The following is a 19,904-nucleotide window of genomic DNA, read 5'->3' as shown; positions in this document are numbered from 1 at the left end:
CACACACACACACACACACACACACACACAGAATATTACTCAGCCATAAAACAAGAATAAAATCTTGCCATTTGTAATAGCATGGATGGACCTAGATCTGTCAGAGAAAGAAAAATACCATGATTTCATTCATGGAATTTATGAAACAAAATAAATGAATAAAGGGGGAAAAAAAAGACAAACACACACACAAAAAACAAGTCTTTTAAATATAGAGAACTGATGGTTACTAGAGGTGGGTGGGGGATGGGTGAAATAGGTGAAGGGCATAAGAATACATGTATCATGGTGAGCACTGAGTAATGCATAGAATTGTTGAACCACCATATTGTACACTTGAAACTAATAACTATATTCTGCTAGAGTTGAAATTATAAATTGGAGATATTTTAAAAATTAAAATTTTTAAAAGCCAACTCAGTTTTATTGATTTTTATTTAAAGAGTTTTTCTATTCTCTGTTTCATTTATTTATGCTCTGATCTTTATTATTTCCTTCCTTGTTCTAATTTTGATCTTAGTTCTTCTTCTTCTGGTTTCTTGAGCTACAAAGTTAGGCTGTTAACTTGAGATCTTCCTTCTTTTTAATGTAGGCACATTTGTCACCATTCACTTCTCTTTTAGTACTGCTTTTTCTGCATACTATATATTTTGATATGTTGTGCTCAATTTTGTCTCAAGATATTTTCTAATTTCCCTTGTAATTTCTTCTTTGTGGTTTTTCAGCAGTGTGCTAATTTCTAAATATTTGTGAATTTGCCAGTTTTCCTCTGCTATGATTTCCGGTTCTATTCCACTGTGGTTGTAAAAGATAGTATAATTTCCATCTTCTTAAATTTGATAAAACTTGTTTTGTGACTTAACATGTGATCCTGCAGAAAGTTCCATGTGCCTTTGAGAAGCATGTATATTCTGTAGCTATAGGGTAGAATGTTCTGTAAGTGTCTGTTAGGTCCATTTGGTCTATAATATTCAAGTATGTTGTTTCCTTATTGATCTTCTGCCTCGATGTTCTATCCATTATTGAAAGTGGTATATTTAAGTCTCCTATTATATTGCTAGTTATTCCTTCCATTCTGTCAATATATGGTTTATATGTTTACATGCTCTGATACTGAATGCATATGTATTTTTAATTGTAATATCTTCCTAGTGAACTGATCCTTTTTTATCACCGTATACTGCCCTCCCTTTGTCTCTTGTGACAATTTTTGACTTAAAGTCTTTTCTCTGATGTAAGTATAGCCACTCTGACTCTCCTTTGGCCATTATTTGCCTGGATTATCTTTTTTAACCCTTCACTTTCAGCCTATGTGTGTCCTTACATCTGAAGGGAGTCTCGCAGACAGCATATAGTTGGATCTTGTTTTTTAATCTATTCAGCCAGTCTATGTCTTTTGATTGGAAAGTTTATGTACATTTAAAGTAATTGTTGATAAAGAGGGACCTTTATGACCCCTTTTTACTGTGACCATTTTTCATTGTTTTGTGTCTTGCAGTTCTTTTGTTCCTTTTTCCTCCCTTGTCTTCGTGTTTCTTTCTTTCTTTTTTTTTTTTTTTTAATAGTTCTTGACTCCTTTTTCTTTTGTGTATCTTCTACAGATATTTTCTTTGTGGTTACCATGGGGCTTACATAAAACATAACAGTATTTTAAGCTGACAACAACTTAACTTCAATCACATACAAAAACTATACTTTTACATCTCCCCTCCCCCCCTTTGTTACTGACGCAACTTACAAATTTTTATTGTGTACTTTATTTTTATCATTTTATATACTTACAATTTTTAAACTTTTATCTTATAATTAAGTGATTTGCTTATCACTGCTATAATATTACAGTATTCTATATTTCTCTCTATATATATTTACCTTTACCTGATCTCATTGAACATCTTTATGACAGTTATTTTGAATTGTCTTTGAGGTAAATCATTTCTCTGATTCAATTAGTGACAGTTTTTGGAGATTTTGCTTCTTCATTTCTTCTGACTCTGTGTCAGTATCTGCACTTCAGAAAAAACAACCACTTCTCCCAGTCTCCATAGCCTGGACTCATATATACAGGAGAAAACCTTTATCAATCAGTTTGGGCAGAGTTCTGGGGGCTTGCAAATCTTCATGCTAATTCAAATCACCATTATCATCCTAATTGGAGCCTAAGTGTCTAGAGTATGATAGTAACATTGCTCTAAGATGGGTGTGACAGAAGCCAGTCTTTTAGACACCCCTCAGAAAAGTGATCCTATTCTTTTCCTTCCCTAGGGAGAAGCTAAGATCTGGGGTTTTTCATCTGTTTTCTTTGTTCTGAGCTAGGGCACTATGATGAGTACTTGTGTGCTAGTTCCACCTGCCATCACTGTTCTTAGTGTCCCCTAAGTGTCTACAGTATGCCCAGTTCCATCTGCACTTTGAGACAGTTGAGTCAAAAGCCACTATCTTGGCAAGTCCTCAGAAATGTTGGAATGTGGACACACAGTCTGATTCTTTTCTTCCCAGGGAGAAGCCGGATGCTGGGGGATTCCTTCTGATCACATGGTCCTATACCTGGAGCAGGAATGACACTGACAAGGTATCTAGAATTTTTCTACCAGCGTTGATGTGGCTGGTTTCACATCCACCCAGGTGCAGAGCCTCCCAACTAGTTTCTGAATTTCTCAGAAAAGTGAATTTGTTCATGTATCACTGTTGAATCAGTATATCCCATGAGGGAAGGAAGGCCCAGGGCTTCCTATTTGACCTTCTTGCTGACATTACCTCTTCCTCTTCCTCTTCCTCTTCTTCTTCTTAAGACATCAGTTTTACCAACTTTTCTCTTTTGTAATAGTCTAAGCTCTCAAGACTGTCCATTATCTTCCAAGGGAAAGCAAAAGGATTGTAAGGACCAACAGAAATCCATATTTAATTACAACTTTAATCATATATATTACATATATTTGCACCTATAATGCACTTTGTGATTAAGTCTTAAAAATAGCTTTTAAAGAATTAGACAGTACTAGCTACTAAAGATATTCAAGAGATTTTAAATCTTTGAAGATGTTTCTTCCATAGTGACTTGCATTATTGTGTTAAGATATATAGTATCAGCTTTGAGTGTGTTTTTAAATTCAATATCTCCTTGCTAACATGTCCTAATGCTAAATCTTGATTTCTACTCCTGTCATCTGATTCTCCCTGAAACTTCACTATCCAAAGAGAACCCCATTTACCTAGTTTTCAGAAAAAAAAAAACACAAAAAACCAACAACAATGCTGTAAGTCAAGGATGACACTTTTTTGTATTCCCACATCAAATTCACTAGCATGTAAGATCTGACCCATCCTCAAAATAAAGTTTGAATCCAACCATTTCTTATCTCCTTGCTCACCCTGACTCATGTTACACTCCTTCACCTACACTATTGAAATAGTTTCTAACTCAGTGGCTCAAACATGCAAGCTCATTAAAACCTCAGGGCCTTTGCACTAGCTAATTCCTCTGACTAAAACCCTTCCCAGATCATCTCTTAGCTCATACTCTCACTTTGTTCAGCTATCTACTAAATTTACCAATCACAGACAAGGCTTTACTGGCCCTTCCTTCTAAAATTTGGTCCTCCTGCCCCATCATTCCTGGTCTTCTTATTCTCTTAATTTTCTTTATATCACTTACCACCATTGCCTGGTATTATAGTATATAGTTACATGTTTATTTGTTCACTCTTTGAATACCTTAAAAATACTAGTTTCATGGATGCAGAGGTTTCTGTCTTAGTTAATTTTCTAGCATTTAGAAAAATAACTGACAAGGAGTTGGCAATTGGGTGTTGCACAAATGACATACTTTACACTCCCTGAGACTTTCAAGAGCAGTTTTTCCTTTCATTGCCTCTCCTTGACTCATTCAATTCTTTCCATTCCTCAGTACTTAAGCCTATTTATTTTACAACAGAATGAAGCCTTCTCCTTCCCAGAAAACGGCCCCTGAGAGTTTACCTTTAATAAATATTTCTAAACATAGAATTCTTACTTTAATCCCCACAAAATACTCCCTACTCATAGATAAAGCTTACTCGTTTAAAACTTATAGCCAAATCATTTTTTGTGTAGCCACTAAATGGTTTTGTCTATTTAAAATTATATCTGGAAGGCAGGGGTTTAACCAGTTGGGCTTAACCTGCTCAATACCAGGTTCCCAGAATATTTTTAATGAATATTTCATCCAATTTTAACAAGAGGATGGTAGGGGATTAATAGTTGAAAGAACACGGGTTTTGAAGTTACACACATTTAGGTCTGATCCCAGCTGCTGCTTAATAATCCCTCTTGGGCAACCTTGAATGAATCTCTGAAACTCTCAAGATAAATGAATGTCAAATTCTTAACACTACATCTAACACAGTAAGCTCTCAACAAAGTTCACCTATTGTTACTTAGTTGGGCTGCTTGTGAGTCTTATAGAATATAGAAGATTCACTTATTCAGAAATGACTCTCTCCAAATAGGTCTTTGTTGCTAAAAAGAAGAATTTTAACGCTCCCTTTTGTGGAGATGTTATCTGTGTAAGGAAGCTGCATATCCACTTAACCCACACACCACTATGGGGAAGTCTGGGCTCCCTGCTTCTTAGGGAGAGTAGATGATCATTTTCTTGAGAGAGCTCCTTCTGGTATTAACCTCTTTCTGGTATCTAATTTTCTTATTGGGGTGGGGTGGGGTGGGAATAAAACAGTTTCTTCGGGCTACTTTCTTTAAGCAACTTCAGTCTCTAACTACATTTTTTTTAATCTTATTCAAATACACTATACACCCATGCTCATTCACTCACCAAAAAAGCATTTCTTAAGGGCATTCTTAGTGTGGTACTAGCAGATACATAAATAGTGGTCAACAAAAGATGTTACTGGCTGTCCTTGTTTAGTATGTGGCTTACAGAGGGCACAAATTTCAAGAATTTGGTGAATTAAGAATGAAGGTGAGAGTAAGATAGTAAATTATTTTACATTTAGAGTCCTCTATTCCCTGACTTCTCTTACTTGAAATATAATTGACTAGTGCCCAGTGCAATAAATACATTGTATACTGAGGCAGAAAATGAAGCCAGATGGGACAGGAGTCAACAGACTCAAATTCTTCCATTAATAATAGATTTCTTTGTAGATTTCCCATTAATAACCCTAAGGTCTTGACCAATTCACTTTAAATCCTTATGCTTCAGTCCTGTGTAAAATTATAAGGTTTTACTAAATGATCTCTGAAGTCCTTTCTGATTAAGAGAGTTCTATATTCTATAATTCCAATTTTCTTCTTTAGGGAAAATAACTCCTTATACAATAGGTTTCCACAAATTTTAAAGTTCACTATTTGCAACTTATTGCAATATATAAGTTGAATATATTTATGTCAATTTCATGCTACTTCATAATTCAAAATTATCAGACAAAATGCCTTCCTTGAAAGAGTGAAATCATCATCTGAAATCTATGCATACAACTTGAAAAAAGTAAACTGAATGCCGTGGTACAATCCCAAACGTGTCATTATACAAAGCATGGGTTTCTTGCAGATAAATGACCATCACCTGGAAAGAAATTCTTTTCTGAAATAAAAATATTCCAGCCTGAATCTCTTCAAAATCTCTATTAATTTGACAGATTCTTTATCAAGAGATTTTTTCTGGCTTTCCAAGGTGTTCAGCGTTAATATGCAAAGATTTAGTTTCTCTTCCATTTTATATTTGACTTCCTACAAGAAAAGTCACAAAACAAACTCCACTATTCCAGTGTTAAATATAAACAAATGACAGGCCATTCCCATCTCAATCGTATTCATGGTTATTAGACACTAAACTTCTAACTGAACAGATACCAAGTCTCAACTGTCCAAAGATTATTTTTTGGACCCATTATCTCAATTTAACAAGTACATATTGCGTGCCTATTATGTGACTAAAATTGAGCTTTTTTAATATAAGCAGTCCCTAACCATTTCATCAATCATCACAACTGCTTTAGAATAGAATGGGGCAAGGAAATGCAATGAAATCAGTATTTGTTCATTAGCATACTCAAAAGCAATTAAAACAAAAAAGGGTTTGTCAAGGAGGTTGAAATTAGTATTTCAGAGTTCACTTCTTGCTTGAGCTTAACTTAGGAAACTTATGGATGTTAGAAAGTTGTCTGGCAGCCAAGAAGTAGAGATAATAAGATAAAAGATAAGGAGATTTCTTCTTTTATGCTTCCTTTATAACCAAACAGGAAATAGTTACCTAAGTTCTCATTTTTCCAATGTTCTGCTAATTTCTGGTATAATGAAACTATCAGAATCTCAGGAATAACATTCCTTTGCACAATAATTATTCCATCAAATTTAAGCAATTTTTTTTTTCAAATTTAAGCAATTTTAATAAGTCAAAGAAAAATTCAAGCTTAGACTAGCAGTTCTCACAAGATTCAAATAAAATATGTTTTCCATTCAATTATTTTATCCTGTCTCTTTAGTACATATCACACGTCCTCACTCTCATTTTTCCCCTCATGTTCATGCACACTTATCCTCACACACACATCTTCATGCTCTCCCATACTTTTCCCTACTCTCATACATACTTATTTTCACACTTACCTTCACGCACCTACCTCATGCTCTCACACACTTATGCTACCCTCATGTTCACACACACTTATTGTCACTCTTAGACACACTTACCTTCACCCTTACACACACTTATCCTCACCCTCATACTCTTACTTTCACCCACATGTACATACTCACACACATCCCCAGACATACACTCCATACACATCAACAGCCCGAGATAGCAGAAAACTACATAAAGTCTTAGAAATGATACTGCATATAATATTACCTGGTTTAATAAAGCAGAAGAAAAAATAGGAAAATCACAAACACATAAAACACTTACAGTAAGTTTGTTCTCCCACTTTTTTTTCACAGTAAATTCTGGACCAGTTACCCACTGTAGAGAGCTATCCATGAGGGTTTCAACTTCAGAAACTTCTTTGTGCTGAAAGAATTCCACATGTTCAACTGGGAATTCAGGTGAAAGGCATATGCTATTATATAAGAAGTAATTTAGACCAAAGGTTCTCTATAGAGAATTAAGACACCATACACAGTTCTTTCTCATTTAATGCCACCCATGACTTTCCTTTATCCCGGGATATTGCCATGTGTAAATGCTAACTCTTGTCAGGTGCTGCATATATGCTGAATATATACAGATAGAATCATTTTTTAAGACAAAACATGCACATTTTTATTCCTGTCTCAAATAGTAGGAAACAAGCATTTTCATGGATTTCTTTTTCCACTCTTTAAATACTACCTACCATACGCTAGGTACTATGAAAGTGTCTAGAAATACCAACGTGAAGGTAAGATGTTTTCTTCCTCTAACCATCTCATTTCTAGCCAAAAATCAAAATGGAATAAGAGGTACTACTATTAGCCAGAAAGAAACTGTTCACTAGATACTATGTCTTCAGTCCTCTGATACTAATGATTAGCCTGTAGGAAAAATAAGTTCGAACAATTTATAACGAATGATCAACCTATTTGTCCTGATTGAGCCAGAACTGGAAGATCATCTTCAGGAAGGTTTAAGAAAAATCTCTTTTCATAGTAGGATTAATTTGAATCTCAACAAAACACAGATATGCCTGTACTCCACAAACATACTGTAGATCAGCTATCTGCAAATGTTCGTAGCCAGTGAATCACCACAGTACATGTTACACAATACCAGCTTTTGAAGGACAGCTATGAATTCCACTCCCTTTTGTCCAAATTTTCTCAGTAATAGTATTTCTTGGTCCATCAACATATCCAGAGATGACAAACTGGTGAAACTGCACTGCCACTCAACTTCATTGTCCTGAAACAATTATTAAAGTGTCCACAACTCTGTCATTCTAATAAAGAACATTATTTTTTTATACAAATGATATTCATGGGTCAATATAACTGTCCCCACCAGAGAGTGCTAGTTGTTTTATGAAATCCTCCTACGTTACCGAACAACAGCTTACATTTTCTTTCTAGGATGGCGTCAACTTAACATTTATTCATTCTTAAGGAAAAACATTTATTCAATAGATAACATTTACATGTGAATAATATAAACCACTATGGTTCTAATTTAAGAAAATAGGGGAAGGTAAAGAAATACACAAGAAAAAAAAAAAAACTATGGGGAGGGTGTTCAATAACCGCCACCGCAAAAAACTAGTTTCTTTTGTCTCCTCCTTTCATAAAAGTCACTCTCAGATGATGTTTTCCAAAGGATAAATTCTTATGGTTCTCCCAAAGCATCCGTCTCCTATCGTATTTTTGATACACGACCACACCACATTTAACTTCCTTCTTGTTGCCTGTTGGAAAACATTTCAAGAGCTCTTATTTCTACACTTCCTAAGCCATTAGAATGATAAACCTCAGAGCCAGAACTTTGCCAGCTGCTTAACCCCTGTTTAGAAGTATAGAACTTTACAGGCTGGCATCTTGACATCATTATCATCTCAGAGGACTGCTGTGGCAGATTTGCCACCATTTCATTCAGTCTGGCAGTCTGGCCTGGTTTCAAAAACACAGTAAGATGATGAGTATTTGAAACAGAATGTCAGGAAAGCACAGCCCTCAGAAGAATGTCCAAGGCTGCCGGAGACAGCTTTAGATGAAGGCAGCATATGTTGCCCCCGGATCCTTGGCAGGAGAAATTCAAACAGCATTTGCCCTGAAGACATTTTTCCTCTTCTTTCAAGGTCATGTCACAGCTGTCAGGAGGAGGACATTCTGACATATCCATCGTCCACAGACATGGAAAGCCCATCAAAGTGGTGAAAAGAAAGCAATTTGCTAACAAAGCATTTCCTAACACAACAAGCACAGACTGGAAAGTACAAAGGAGTAAAAATATAGTCTTTGGGGGGTGGATCTCCAACATTTCATCCCCAAGAAGGCTTTTGATAATTTCCTCCCATGCTGAAAAAACTGGGTCTTCCTAACAGAAATGTTTTAAAGTAATAATTCATTTGCATTTTTAAATTAACCAAAAACATAAAAATGCTAATTTCTGTTCAGAATGTAATAATCAGTGCCATTACATTGGGATACTACAATTTCATTTTAGAGCAAAGAAATTTCATGACTTTTCTAAGCATCTTTATTTTTGTCAGATACATTTATTTTGGGGGGTTAGGGAAATACCTAAAGATAGTTCAGGGATCTCTATCGTTATCTTCAGGACCCCAGGCCCGGGGATCGGCACAGGTACTTTCTCCTAAAAAAAAATATTAAGACTATACAGATTTCTAAAGTCTGGATACACTGAACACATGCTTCTTCAATCTTAGCCTTAACCTCACTATGATTTTCAGTCATAACGTGAAAAAGGTCCATTTTTTTTTCAGGCTAAGAGACTTTAGGTTTGGATTCTAAAAACATTCAACAGATTTCCTCAAAATATCACAGGTGCTCTTCAGCAAGCTTGGACCTTCACCTGAAGTAAGCTATTGCATATGGTCTTATCTTATGAAGTTTTGCATTTGATGATAATTACCTACCTCTGCAGATTGAGCAAGAGTGAGTTCACAATGTAAAGATTTTTCTTCTTCAGAGATGATACTATTACACTCTTCGCTAACATTCAGCTGGATCCCATTTCTTGAAAAATGAAAATAATAATCCAGTCCAGTTAGATGTGACTATGTTATAAGTCACCAAAATGGGGTTTATCACTCCAGTAAGCCCTCATGTGTGCCAAGGATTGTATAAGGTACTTAGTAATAGAGAGAAATAATATTCTCTGTCCTCCAGGACCAGCACAGACTAATGACTCTAGGCGGTTGTAAACAAGTAGGCCATGTTTTTTTTTTTTCCTCTCTTTTTTTAAGAACTAGAGCCAATAGTTAAAAATGAGAAAATCTAGATTTCTGGCTTTTCTTTTAAAAATCAAAAGATGCAGCTACACTGGGCCCATATATTCTTGATTCACTGGCCTTCATCTGGGTAATACACTTTTCTCAGTTGTCACTCTTCTAAATGTGTGCACTTATCCCAAATATTTTGCTCACTTTTGATATCTGTGTGGCTCCTGTAGACTCCTGGATAGCATAGTGTGCATACTTAAAAACAATTATAAGATGATGTATGTTAATAAAGAGGTAAGAACAGCATGCCATGCGTGCATTCAAAAGGATTGCTTAATCTCAAAGTAAGAAAAAAGCATGGGTCATGGAAAACTGAGAAGGAGATCTATTGCAGAAAAGGAGAGAAAAATATCATGAATGTGGCACAAAGAATTGTACATAGCTCAGCAGACCAATAATGCAGGGTGGAGGCACATGAGAGAGAGAAGGCTGGTGAGAAGTTGCTCTACTTACAAGATAAGTTCCTGTTGCAAGTGCTGTAATTCATGAACCAGTTTGTTTTTATCGCCTCGTAAATTCTGGAATCACATACAACATTAGGCTATACGTGTTACTCTAATGGGAGATTTACATTTAAACAACCCCACCTTGCAAACTGTGAGATTATTATGGTATACCTCTATAATGTTTCCATATTCTATGATGGTTGACTTAAGTTCTTCTATACTTAAATCCTTCTGAAAAGCAGAAGAGAGAATACCAAATACATGTATGAGTCTACCAAATCATATTTAGATTCTCAATCTGAGCCACAGAAAAATTGTAAATGCCCAATGATGATGAGACCTTCTACCAATCTTATTTGAAAGCTGAACCAGTCTATGTTTATGATTAAAACCACATAAAAAAAAGTATGGGACAGCAAGGCAGCTATACCTAACTGGTGCCATGATGTTCTATATTTGCCTGGTTCTGTGGAATCAAACTCTAAAAGGTAATTCTTAAGTTCAAGTCAAAATTATATTTACTATCATAACAGGAAAAAAAACAGTTTATTAAGGCATCCAATTTTATCCAGTTCAAATGATATCTGTTAATCATCATTTTGTACTCTAACACCAGAAGGTACAGTCACCGTCTGACCTATAATTTTACCTCATGATTAACATAGTGCCGGGCAAATGGGAAGTGCTCAATCAACACCTTATGAATGTTGGGCAGAAATGCAAAGTGGTGGAAAGACCAGAGTTACAGAGGAAATGAGAAGCCACTACAACAATGCACTCTATGGAGACAAAGAACACTCACAATGAAGAGAGAATTTGGTACAATATTCAATATCTTCATCAATGTCCACAATTCATAAAGGATTCCTTTGAAACTTTGTAACAGAGAAACGAAAAGGAAATACTGCTCTTTATTCACTTCCTCCATCTTGGAAGTTTATTACTTAGATTGTGTCCTTCCTAAGTCTCTTAAAGCTACCATAACCAGCATCTCTGTAGCCAGCATCTTTTGTTAATACATAGGTCATGATTAAGGATACAATGATAAAGAAAATCGTGTCTATCTACCTATCTATCAATCAAATCAATCTAACTAGGCAGAAATAACTGGGGAATATATTCTTCTTGTTCCCTAAATGACTGCACACTCATTTACGTTATTATGAATTAAAACTACATCACTGGGGCACGAGGGTGGCTCAGTCGGTTAAGCTTCCAACTTTAGCTCAGGTCATGATCTCATGGTTCATGATTTTGAGCCCCACATTGGACTCTCTGCTGACAGCACAGAGCCTGCTTGGTTTTTTTCTCTCCCTCCCTCTCTCTGCCCCTCCTGCACATGCACACACACTCTCTCTCTAAATAAATAAATAAACTTAAAAAAAGACTACATCACCATGTCTAGCCAGTAACTGGTAATTGGTACACGAATATTACATAAATGGATGAATACCACCCAAACTTAGGATATGTTAAAACTTATCCCAGATGACAAAGTCTGTATTCTTTGTTCAGAAGAACATTTTTGTGAAGTATTATAGAGGAAAGTCCTGTGATAGAATATTAGAATCAGGTACTCTAATAGGGGTGAAGTTACACAAATGACCATCTCCTTTATGATTTGGGGAGAGCTAGCAAACCCCCATGGGACTTCATGGGCAGGGACCATACCAACCTTTTGCAAACTTGCATCTTTATTAAGCAAAGTGTTCTCATATGTGTGTAACTGCATCTGAAAAGAGACAAGTTTCGGGAAGGCCACTGGGACATTGCTTTGGTAAAAGATAATGCCATAAAATCATTCCAAAAGGGAGACATGTTTCTCAAGCACCTTTAACGGGCATGTGTTTCTTTATAAACAACTTTCACATCAGCCTCATGACAACTCGAGAGACTAGGGCTGTTGCCCTCACTTTACCAGTGAGGAAGTTGAAGCTCAGCACTATTAGAAGACTTGCTCAATGTCACACATGGTAAGGGACAGAACTGAGCCTATAATATGAATCTTCAGCTTTAGTCATGTGCCCTTTCCACTATTTTACACTTTATATAATAAGACCAATAGAGTCTTCATTTTCTTGGTGAAAATGGAAGTCTAGATAGAACATGAACACAAATCTATGTCAACATATAAAAGACCCTTCCTCTTGGATAACAAGTATTGTAGAAACCCACAGATGATCTAGCAACATAACCTAAACTTGCCAAAATCTCATTAGTTAGATTGCAAGAAAAAAACTGTCTTTTAAAAACAGTTTAAAAATGTTCAAGATGTCTCTTAGCAGAGTGAATATTAGAATATATTGATTTATTCAAACCAAAGGCAAGCTTGTTGGCAAAGTCTTCTAAATATAATTGACAAGTATGTATACTGATTAAATTGAAAACATAGAAAAATGATCATCATAGTCAGAAGTAGAATCATCCCTTAATCATATATATTTGATATCCTTTTAGGTATTTTCACATAATCTTCTCATTTGAGTTTCCACCAAGCTTGGGGATTAGGTAGAAAATATCACAGCCATTTAGTAGGTGAGAAAAGAAAGACTTAAAAGAGGTTAACTACTTGCTTGAGGTCATAAAGCTTTTAAGTAGAGAAGACAGGATTTGAACCCATGTCTTCTAACTCTTTCTACTAGTTTATGACAGTTGTGTTTTCCAAAAACAGTCATTCCTAGAATAAAATTAATTTGAATGTCTAAACTATGAGATATATATATATATATATGTATACACACATACCTACAAACATGAAATTTAAATATATAATTTCACACATATACTACAGCAAAAAATATTATTCAAATAAACTATTAAGATGACAATAAGTAGATATGAATTCCTAAATTTATCAATATTCTTTAGTTTCCTGATATGTATGGAATACATAACAAAATATACACCAAATATAGACTTTTTAGATGCAGTTTAGATAAAAAATCATTTTTGTAGGTTATTATCCCTTAATTCAATCAAGGATACATTTTCCCAGCACTTGTTTTATGCATTATGAAGGTATAATAGCTGAAATCTTTGATGATTGAGGGATTTACAAAACCAGATACCCCTCAATTAGAAAATACCATTATAATAAAAAATATAAATAGTTACAAGTGTTGGCAAGGATGTGGAGAAATCTGAGCCCTCATGCATAACTGGTGGAAATATAAAATGGTGCCAGAAGAGAGTCTGGCAGTTCCTAAAAAGGTCTAACATAGTTATCCTATGACCCTGTAATTCTACTCCTAAGTGTATACTTAGGAGAAAACACATGGACACAAAAATGCATATACAAATGTTCATAGGAGCACTGTTCATAATAGTCAAAAAGTAGAAACAGCCCAAATGCTCATCACCTGATGAATGGATAAACAATACGTGGTATATCCATAAAATGGAATATTATCCAGTAATAAAATGAAATAAGGTATTGATATATTTTATAACATGAATGCACCTTAAAAACTTAAATGTTTAAAATTGGTGATGTTTGCACAACTCTGTGAATATACTGAAAACCACTGACATATCATTTAAAGTGGGCTAATTTAATGACGTGTGTTATATATCAGTAAAGCCATTACGTAAAAAAAAAAAAAAAAAAATAGAAACTGTGTTTTATATACTCTAATTGAGACATTTTGAGGAACACAAATTTTAGAATTTATAACCAAAGGTTATTCTATCAATGGGTCATATACACCTTGATAAAGTAATATTGGTTTGACAAAAGAAAATATTTTACCAGTATTTGGGAAGTGCTTACTTGGTGCTCAGTCTCAGTTTTAGACAATTCCTCAATCTTCTTTTCCAATTTATAGATATCCATAATGTTCTTAGTATTCTGGGTAAAAGAAGATAATATTCTTAGATTTAGACCAAATAAACAAACAAACAAGCAAACAAACCTCACAAAGTCTTTTTTAGGAAGTGGTATTTTCATCGTTAACATCACAATTCATTTTAAACTAAGGGAAAAAACTTTAGACTTTATCCAAAAATAACATGATCCTTTTAACATGACCATCCAGGGGGCACCGGGATGGCTCAGTTGGTTAAGCATCTGACTCTTGTTTTTGGCCCAAGTCATAATCTCACAGTTCATGGGTTTGAGCCCCACAAAGGGCTCTGTGCTGACAGTGTGGAGCCTGCTTAGGATTCTCTCTCCTTCTCTCTCTCTGCCCATCCCTCACTCATGCACACATGTGCACTCTCTCTCAAAATAAATAAATAGACTTAAAAAAAAATTAACATGACCATCTAGGGATACTCTTGAGAGTCCCTTCTTATCTTACATGCCACCTTGGCTGTGCACTCCCTGGTCACATCTTCATCTTCAAACCGGTCATTCCCAGAAAATTTGACCCCCTTCTCATTTTCATTGTGAGCATCTCACTCTTTAACCACCACTTCTTTCCAGATTACTTCTTTGAGAGCCAACAAACCTTCAGTCCCCACTGGTCTACAGTCCATTGATCCTACCACCTTCTCATTACCCTTCCACTTTCCTGTGAACTCAGTTGCCTTCTCACTCAGCTTTAAATTCTTCCATGGTCCATCATTATAATCCCTCCCTTCCACTTCCCCTCAATTCCTTTGCTTCTCGCCCACTTACTTCTTAGTATTTGCTTAATTTCTGCTTGCTACCCACTCCCTGTCAGCACCTTTTCAGATAAACATTGTTAAAGAAAAATACAAATGAACCAACAGATCACACATTCAATTTATAATTTTTAACTTCAGTGTTTACTGGTGATCAGATCATACAATCCTAGTCCATTCACAGGGCCACTGGCCTAAATCAGGGATCTGCAAACTACACCAACTCTCCCATCCCACCCCTGCAAGTCAACTCCAGCTGACCACCCAGTTTGTAAATAGTTTTACTAGAACGCAGCCATGCCTTTTTTATTTATTTTTTTTTTTGCACGTTGTCTGTGGTTGCTTTCATATGACAATGGCAGAAGTGAGTGGTGGCAACAAAGGCCTTTTAGTCAGGCAAGACTAAAAATATTTACTATGAGATCCTGTACAAAAAGTTTATCAACTCCTGGCCTATTTCATCCTTTCTCTCCTTAAACTCCAATACCTCCTCCAGCTTCCTCACTCTCAGGTGATGTCTTTTCTTTTATCTCAGTGAGACATTGGAAACAATCAGAAGAGAGCTTCCATATCACCAGAACATATGATAAATATCCTTGGATGTTTTATAAAGTATTTGTTGATCTAACACTTCTCTCTACCTCCACTCTAACTGCTTCAGTCTGAGCCTCCATAAACTTATGCCTGCCATGTTACAAGGTCCTCTTAATTGGTCTCCCATTTCTTCCCTTGCCTCACTACAGTTGATTTTAAACCCAGCAGCCAGAGTTATGTTGTTAAAATAGAAATCAGATCACATTACTCATTTGCTCAGAACTGTCCAACGGCTCCCATCTCAATCAGTGGAAACAGCCAGAGTCTGTCAAAGCCTACATGTGCCTCTGTGGGTGGGTCTTGCTCCCCACAGCTCTCTGCTGTACCTATTGCTGCTGTTTCCCTCTGCTCCAGCCAAACTGGCCTTGCTGTCCTTCACAAAGAGCAGGCAGACTAAGCCTAAAGACTTAAAGCTTATGGTTTCCTCTGCCTGGAATGCTCTCTCCTGATAAACCTTGCATTTTTATTAAGTGATTAACTTCATAGGGCTACTTTTTCTAACTACTCTAGTTTAAATTGCACTGTCCCACAATTTTGTTTTCTGCTTTTCTTTCCTCCATGGCACTAATCACCACCTAGCATGCTAGTTCCACATGGACTATTCTGCTTAAGCTTATATCCTCAACACCTAGAATAGTGCCTAGCACATGGAAGTCTCCCAATGAATATGTGTTGGTTGAATGAATGAATGAATGAATGGAGTGAATGGAACTAACTACCAAACTATTTCGCTGTTAGTCTTCACAATGTATCAGATTTTTACCACCTAAGGAATCTAGTAATGAATCTAGTATATGCCTTTTCTAATGCAAATCAGTATTTGCAATGCTGTTTCATGTTGAAGGGTTCCAAAACTTCCTCCTTCTATCTCAGTTCTAAATTCAGTTCTGTACAATTTTTTGATGTTAGTCAAACATCTTAAATACAAGGAGAAAAATGTCTTTCACTGGGAACTTAATTGTAAAGCACAGGCTTCATGAAAACCTGGCCTTGTAGCTAAACCATGCCTAAATCTAATGTAGGGTTTCTTGACATGTAATCTTTCCTTTCCAATCCACTATAAAATTGCTTTAATATCCAGTTGGCCCATATTTGGAATAACTCTCCATCACAGACTGTTCATCACAGCTTAGTAAATATTCCTGATAAACTTATAAAAAGCTCAAATAAAAACTATATATAAATTGACATTCAAGAGGTACTTATAGAGAATTCTCCTCCAAAATAGTAACTTACTAGTAGCTTTGGTACCTGTTGTTTCAGTGCTTTAATTCTGTTGCTTAGAAAACTTATTTCATAGAATTATTTTTTTAGAGATTTTACTAATATTTCCTAACATATATGAAGTACATTATGATTCACCAAATAGCTTCACATACATTATCTCAATCTCCAAAATAACTGTAGGGAATAGGTATTATTAACCCAAAAAAGATAGATGGCTTTTCCAAAGTCAGACTTTCAGACCTAATGACTGAATCTTAGACTCAAGACTTTTGCTACCTAGTTCAGTAGAATAATAATGGGAAATTATTAGATAATGTCTACATTTTCCTTCTTGATTTGTATACTTTTTATATGGGTTAATTTCATTTCATCTTAAATTTGAATTTCTAAAACCCCATTTCTTCCACGGATAATTATAAAGGTAATAATGTACTTCTATTACAGACATGAAAGTCCTATCCATTCTTCCTCACTTGCCATTTGGCAACAACAACAACAACAACAACAACAACAACAACAACAAAAACTGATCTTTGGTTCACAGAATCCTAAATATTCAGATAATTTCTATTTAATCCAGGGTCAGAACTCATGCTTGTATGATTTCCAGATGTTTATCTGTGCCTGTGTTTAACAATTTCAGCATACCTCACCTCTTCTTGGAGAATCCGAATCTTAAGAATCAGAGCCCGGTTTTCTGTCTCCTGATTCATTAAGAGAAAGTAATTAAAAAATATTTAGAAGTTTATGGAAACACCACATACATTTACCTCTAAGGCTACTGACATTCTTTCTCTTTATTAACTTTAAATATGGTAGTGACATATCACAAGCCTAGTCTGAAAATATTTTCAATATGGAGCTAAGCCTTTGGCTTCAAGTTTCTTGGGATTTGTAAGTCACTTTTCTCCTTGACTCAGTCTAACTGACAGGGAAGGAAAGAGGAAAACCAAAAAAGGAATAACATAGCTTCTTTCCCTGCTACTTTCCTCCCATCCACTTATGACAGGTAGTGTGAATTCATCTATTTAAAATGGCACCCTGAAATCACGAAAAGTTCTAGCTTTCTACTTGAAGTTGTTGATATTCTCAGATTCAGTATTACCAGAACATACAAATATCAAAAGCCATTTAATCATTAAGAGCCCCAAATTCAGAACCACAAGAAAAAAAATATTCTAGGACAAGATATATGCCAAAACATTAATAGGAAATCTTGTGGATAAGGTAAGGATTTTTGTGGGGTTTTATTTTTTCTTTGTTAATATGCATTTCCTCATTTTATAGAGTGAACAGTTATTACCTATGTAATATAAAAATAAAAGGAGAAACATCTCAGGTTAAGATGTCATTTGTACAAGAATGAAAGAACACACACACCACATAATTAGAATCTGAAGACCTGAGTTAAGTTGTAGCTCTACACTTATTGACTTTAAATAATCAAAACATCTCTGGACTTTACCTATAACTATTAATTTTTTTAACTGAAGAATAGCACCTTCTGCTTTTACTTCACAGAATTTCTATGGCAACCAACTAAATAAAGTAGTAAAAATTCTTTTGAAATTGTAAAACACTATAAATTGCACAAGGTTAGGATTGTATGTCTAGGGCTCAGCACTTTTAACAGTAGCAGCTAACAATATTGAGTCCTAGGAGGAAAGAGGACATTGATTCTTTTCATGTATTAACTTATTTAGCCCTCCCAGCTAGGGCAGGTAGTACTATTATCTTACTTTTACTTGTGAGGACACTAAAGGTTAAAGAGGTTACATGGTTTGCCTAAAGTTACACAGCTGTCAGAGGCAGGACTTGTATGCCAGCAGTCTGACTCCTGAGTGGCTACTTGACAATTTCTCAACATTTCCTCAACATAGAAGTTCCTGTGTGATCCCAAATTGAGTCTTTCCTGTACTGCATCCACAGAGATGTTCAGAGTCACCTGACAATGAGTCTAGTCCTCACATTTTGCTATTGAGGCAAGAGCTGAGCTAAACTAAGCTGTGTTGGTTGTGGCAGTGACACAGGCCTGGAGTCCAACTGTCCTAATGGCTAATACATCTAAAAATGAATTAGTCTGAATGACTTATAGCTGATCCCACCATCATTAGCAATGGTAGAATACTGCTGGAATATAGAAGAATTTTGAAGATTATTACTAAAGCTCTAAAGATTATTACCAAAATGGTTTAACATTCTCAATAAAAATAACTACTTTTTTTTGGCAGTTGAGGTAAAGCTTTGTCTAAGTAATGTTTTGCTCTAAAAATTATAAGCCTGTGTTTATTTAGTGTAAGGACTGATTTATGGGGCTTCTTAGATTACTAAATTCATAAGTACTTAGTTATCTAAGTAGAAGTAAGTATGGGGATAATGAATTTTTTGAAAACCTTTCTTGAGAAAAAGCTGAAAATTTGATAGAGAATTTTTTTTAAGAAAATTCAAGTGGTTTTTAGCATTAGTTATTTACAAATTCACCTATCAACTTCTGGAGGCATTCCAGAGATGTAGGTCTTCACAAACCATTGTGGATAGGATTGAGTAATTTGTAAAGACTTTTAATTTTGGTTGAAAAGAAAAACAGTCTATCCTATTTGCCTTTACTTTTCTTTTTTTTCTTCCAAATTTTTATTTAAAATGCCTTTACTTTTCTAAGGTATTACCAATTCATTTATCAGCCCACTGACTTCTGAGTTTTGCCTCCAAATAAACCCTCTTGGCTATCAGTTATGTAAATTATATGCCAATTTCAAGGTACTTGGATGACTTACTAATTGTTTGTTCCGAGCTATAATCATGGTCTTCTGCTCTTCTGAAGCATTCATACTAATTTTCAGTTCCTCCAGTTCTTCTTTTAACAGATTCGTTCTCATATTAGCCTGGTGGGCACTGTGGGGGTGGGGTTGGGGAGGAAGGCAATGAGCAAAACCTCAAATATAACTGTCAAAGATACAAAGTAAAGCCAAGGACTATTTTTGGACCCAAGTTGAAAACCACTAAAGGCTTAAACCAGATACCAACAACAGTAAAAATATACCCATGATCTTTCACAGCCATTTGAAAAGAAAGAGATTTTGTGGGGAGCTTTGGTGGGGGA

The 19,904-nt window shown here is 35.4% G+C and overlaps 1 protein-coding gene across 1 annotated transcript in view; it reads right to left on the bottom strand.

Moving 5' to 3' along the window:
- IRAG2 (inositol 1,4,5-triphosphate receptor associated 2) overlaps positions 1-19,904 on the bottom strand; it is a 128,982-nt gene that overhangs the window by 66,262 nt on the left and 42,816 nt on the right. The window contains exons 7-16 of the mRNA XM_049625199.1: positions 19,579-19,696; positions 17,458-17,508; positions 14,148-14,225; positions 12,054-12,110; positions 10,550-10,609; positions 10,386-10,450; positions 9,567-9,666; positions 7,748-7,879; positions 6,908-7,009; positions 5,564-5,727 (exon numbers count right to left, since the gene is read on the bottom strand). Of these exons, the coding sequence (XP_049481156.1) occupies positions 5,564-5,727; positions 6,908-7,009; positions 7,748-7,879; positions 9,567-9,666; positions 10,386-10,450; positions 10,550-10,609; positions 12,054-12,110; positions 14,148-14,225; positions 17,458-17,508; positions 19,579-19,696 (927 nt within the window). The remainder of the gene's footprint in view (positions 1-5,563; positions 5,728-6,907; positions 7,010-7,747; positions 7,880-9,566; positions 9,667-10,385; positions 10,451-10,549; positions 10,610-12,053; positions 12,111-14,147; positions 14,226-17,457; positions 17,509-19,578; positions 19,697-19,904) is intronic.

Source organism: Panthera uncia, chromosome B4 (assembly GCF_023721935.1).
Source record: "Panthera uncia isolate 11264 chromosome B4, Puncia_PCG_1.0, whole genome shotgun sequence".
Taxonomy (NCBI): Eukaryota; Metazoa; Chordata; class Mammalia; order Carnivora; family Felidae; genus Panthera; species Panthera uncia.
This window is presented reverse-complemented; position numbering and strand designations above follow the sequence as displayed.